At 60.4% G+C, this 3,700-nt stretch overlaps 1 protein-coding gene across 1 annotated transcript in view; it reads right to left on the bottom strand.

Moving 5' to 3' along the window:
• The window catches only part of Gabrp (gamma-aminobutyric acid (GABA) A receptor, pi), a 22,632-nt gene that overhangs the window by 8,900 nt on the left and 10,032 nt on the right, over positions 1 to 3,700 (bottom strand). Inside the window, exons 4-5 of the mRNA XM_013028645.1 lie at positions 3,023 to 3,240; positions 2,369 to 2,451 (exon numbers count right to left, since the gene is read on the bottom strand). Of these exons, the coding sequence (XP_012884099.1) occupies positions 2,369 to 2,451; positions 3,023 to 3,240 (301 nt within the window). The remainder of the gene's footprint in view (positions 1 to 2,368; positions 2,452 to 3,022; positions 3,241 to 3,700) is intronic.

The raw sequence follows: 3,700 nt of genomic DNA on the forward strand, positions 1-3,700 counted from the left end.
GCCCATTCACCACGCAGGAGCCCCGGATCACCACGCAGGAGCCCATTCACCACGCAGGCGCACTGGCATGCTCATTTCACACTTGACTGAGATCAGCTGACGGCGCTGGGTTTGAACTCAGACTCCTGAGGCCGGCTCTCTTACCCTTGAAGCACACCTTCCGTCCTTTTCTGCACAGGTTCCTGTTCAGATAGGGTCCCGTTTCCTCCCAGGCCTGTGGCTGGGCCACAGTACACAATAATCCTAATTTTTTTTTCTATTGTAGTTGAGATGACCGGGGCACACCACTGTGTCCAGCTATCAACTGAGAAAGCGTCTCAGGAGTTTTGTTTTGTTTTTTTAACCGGGACTAGCCATGAACCATGATCCTCCCAATATCGGCCTTGCAGACGTGAGCCACCGGCTTCTTTCTTTGCGTCAGGTATTTTCTTACATGTTGGTGGTACGTGTGTGTGTGCGTGCCTCTGTGTGTGTGTGTGTGTGTGTGTGTGTGTGTGGTTGAGGGTCTGACAGACTAGGCCCTGGCACATGGTAGATAAGGCCCCACCACTGGGTGGCGCCCTTGCTCCCCGCTGCCCTCTCTGACCTTTGTTACGTTCTTGCTCGCTCGTGTGTAGCAGATTCTGTGTCCTACTCTTCGTCCCTGAGTCAGTTTTGACCTCGTTTCCCCGGGGACAGGGAGTCCAGCACCCAGGCTCCCGTGGTACACCTGCCTGCTCTGCCATGCGGTCGGCCCTGCGCCTGGGGTTGGTGTTAGAATCCTCGGAGGCTGGAGCATCCTTTCTGTCTGCCGCCCTGGGCCTCGCTCGGTGGTTTGCTCCTGAGTGAGGCCGTTGGCTGGCCCCCACCCCGCCGTGCAGGCTGGCCGGGGCCTCCGAGGGAAAGTGTGGAACTGAGACAGGAGGACGAGCCAACACGTCCTCGGACACAGGCAAGGAAAGCTGGCCGTGGCCCTGAGTGACTCGCGGGAGACGTTTGGGGAACCGATGACCACGCCATCGCCCGTGTAACACCTGTGGGCTGGGGTGAGCGCCGTGGGGCCTCAGTTTGGGGAAGATAAGGATGCTAAACAGGCACCAGAGACACTGGCGAGGAGCTGTGAAAAGCTTCTCCCCATCCCCACATTGCTATTTAACATCACTTTACGGCCTGCTCGGGGAAAACGCAGAACTCTGATCACGTGTGAGCCGCTGGAACAAGGTTTTGGGGCGCCTCTGGCTGGGTTAGGAGTCCTCAAACCCCACCTCCACCCCAGCGTGGCTCAACCAGCCTCTGTCTGTAACCACAGAGGGGCGACGGGACTTATCTCACTGGGATTTTGGAAGGTGTCTAGCAGGGCCTGGCACATGGGCACCGTGGCGTTTGCCGGAGAAGAGCTTCTCTGTTCTTGTTGTTGATATGGGGTGGGGGGGGCTGTTTGGGCAGAGACAGCAGAGCCATGCAAGTTGGGCTCATCGCGCTCTGCATTTCCTGCCTGAGGTCCCCTCCCCCCGCCCCCATCCTCACAGGGCATATGGGGTTTTCTAGCAGCTGTGGTGATTTTTGCGCTAGAAAAGCATTGAGGCTTTATGGAATTCAAGGCATAGCTCTGGGTGGTTGGCGAAGAGCTACAGCCAGGTCTGGCGGCTGTCGTGGCGGGCAGGACTGGCGCTCTGAGGGTGAGCAGCCAAAGGTGGCACGCGGAAGGGCTCACGGCTAAGCAGCAGGTGCTGTCACCGCTGCTGCCACCGAGACGGCGTCTACCACCCGGGGCTCTCACTGAGGAGGCTGCCGGCTGCGAGAGTCTGGGAGAAGGATTTCACAGAGACTGGACTTTTGGAGGCGCCGGAAGCCCCACAGGGAAGGGGAATGGTGTGTTTTCTGGGCTGTGCAATCTGTCGCAGGTGCTGAGCTTTGTGGTTCGGGGAGATGGCCGCCGTGGACGTGTGAGCGAGTGTGCACCGCTGTGCACCAGGCCACATCACTAGTCCAACGGCGAAAGGCCGGGGCGACGGGGCGGCTTGTGGGGCGACGGGGCCGCTCGCGGGGTGACGGGGCGGCTCGCAGGGCGACGGGGCGGCTGGTGGGGTGACGGGGCCGCTCACCGGGTAGGGTGTGGAGCCTCATCGGAGCCTTGCCTCCACTCGGCTGTCTACTAGACGGCGCGAACACACACACGGTCCTTCCCCAGGGCACCTGTTAGCCAGCTTTTCTCTAAGAACCCCAGGCTACGTCAGGAGTGCTGCGAGGGTTGGGGGCGCTTACTTCAGCCCAGTGCAGCCTCCTGCCTCGGCCCGCACCTCTGCCGCCGCACTGCGTCCCCGTGTGAGCGCTCTAACTAATTCACATTAGACAGAGCCGAGCCAGCCCGGCCGCGGTGTGTACTCACAACTCTCCAGCTGCAGCTTGCAGGTCTGTGTGTCCATGGGGTATTTGGACAGATCCATGTTACAGGTAACAGTGGTTGTGATTCTAAGAGAAGAAAGACTGAGCGTCAGCCAAGGGGTCTGGGGTCACAGGCGTGCTGGGGACAGAGGAGGACTCGAATCCTGACCGTCCAGACTCCCAAGCCAAGCTGCTGGCCGTCCCGGCCCTTCAGAATGGCACACAGACCAGGCGACACGCTGAAATTCAGGCAGCCGCACAGGCACGCACGCAGACACGCATGCACGTATGAACAGTATGCACACAAGCACATATGTGCTGTGGGATCACGGGGGACGGGAACAGGAGCACGGTGGGGGCTGGGAGAGGCCCCTAAGGAGAAGCTGAGCTGTGGCACTCTGGGAGGGTGGAGAGCTGCAGAGGAGGGCCTAGAAACTTCCATGATGGCCGGTTAGCACGTGGCTTGTTGATGGAAGTACGCACTGGTCACGTTCACGTTGGGCTCGGGTCCCCAGGCCTCTGAGGGGTGGGGCACACCCGTCCTGGCCCTGGCAGGGCCCTGCGGGGAGCGTCAGCCAGCCGCTCACCCGAGCGCACACAGTGACCACTCACGCACCAGTGGAGCGCACACAGAGCTGCGGAGCCAGGAACCACTCACCTGAGGGCATACAGGACCGTGCCGTTGGAGAAGAGGCGGACGAGCCTGTTCCCCACGGTGACCTCGTGCAGGAAGGACTTCTTGGACTCCACAATGTACGTGTCGGGCACCCAGAGGAACTCCACCAGGCGGGCGTCCAGGGTGAAGCTCTTGTTGCCTTCAAATACCAGCCGTGGGTCTGTCCAGCGCTGGCGGAGGTAGATGGTGGCCGTGTAGTCCTGAGGAGGCCGAGGGAAAGGCCAGAATTGGAAGGGAAGGGGTCACATTCCGCCCAGGGGAACAGACACAGTGGCTGTTCCCCCCGACAACCCCAGTGCGGACGGAGCGGTGCAGGCCCTTCAGCCGTGGGGTGTAGGCTCACAGGGCAGACACGAGGAAGGTCTTCCTACCGGTGCCGATCGCCGGCCTCCACGATTCCCCGGAGTGCATAGCAGAAGGCACCAGAAGACTGCCTTTAGTGTGGCCTCGTGTGTGTGAGTGTGTGTGTGTGTGTGTGCGTGCACATGCACGTGTATGTGTGTGTGCGTGTGCGTGCGTGCGTGTGTGTGCGTGTGTATGTGTGTGCATGCGTGTGTGTATGTGTGTGTGTGTGCGTGTGTGTTCTCTAAGGAATGTGACTAGATTGAGTAACTCTCATTGGCTCTTCTCCCTCCCTGCTGGACGGCTCTCATTGGCTCG

This window comes from Dipodomys ordii, unplaced genomic scaffold, assembly GCF_000151885.1.
Source record: "Dipodomys ordii isolate 6190 unplaced genomic scaffold, Dord_2.0 Scaffold112, whole genome shotgun sequence".
Taxonomy (NCBI): Eukaryota; Metazoa; Chordata; class Mammalia; order Rodentia; family Heteromyidae; genus Dipodomys; species Dipodomys ordii.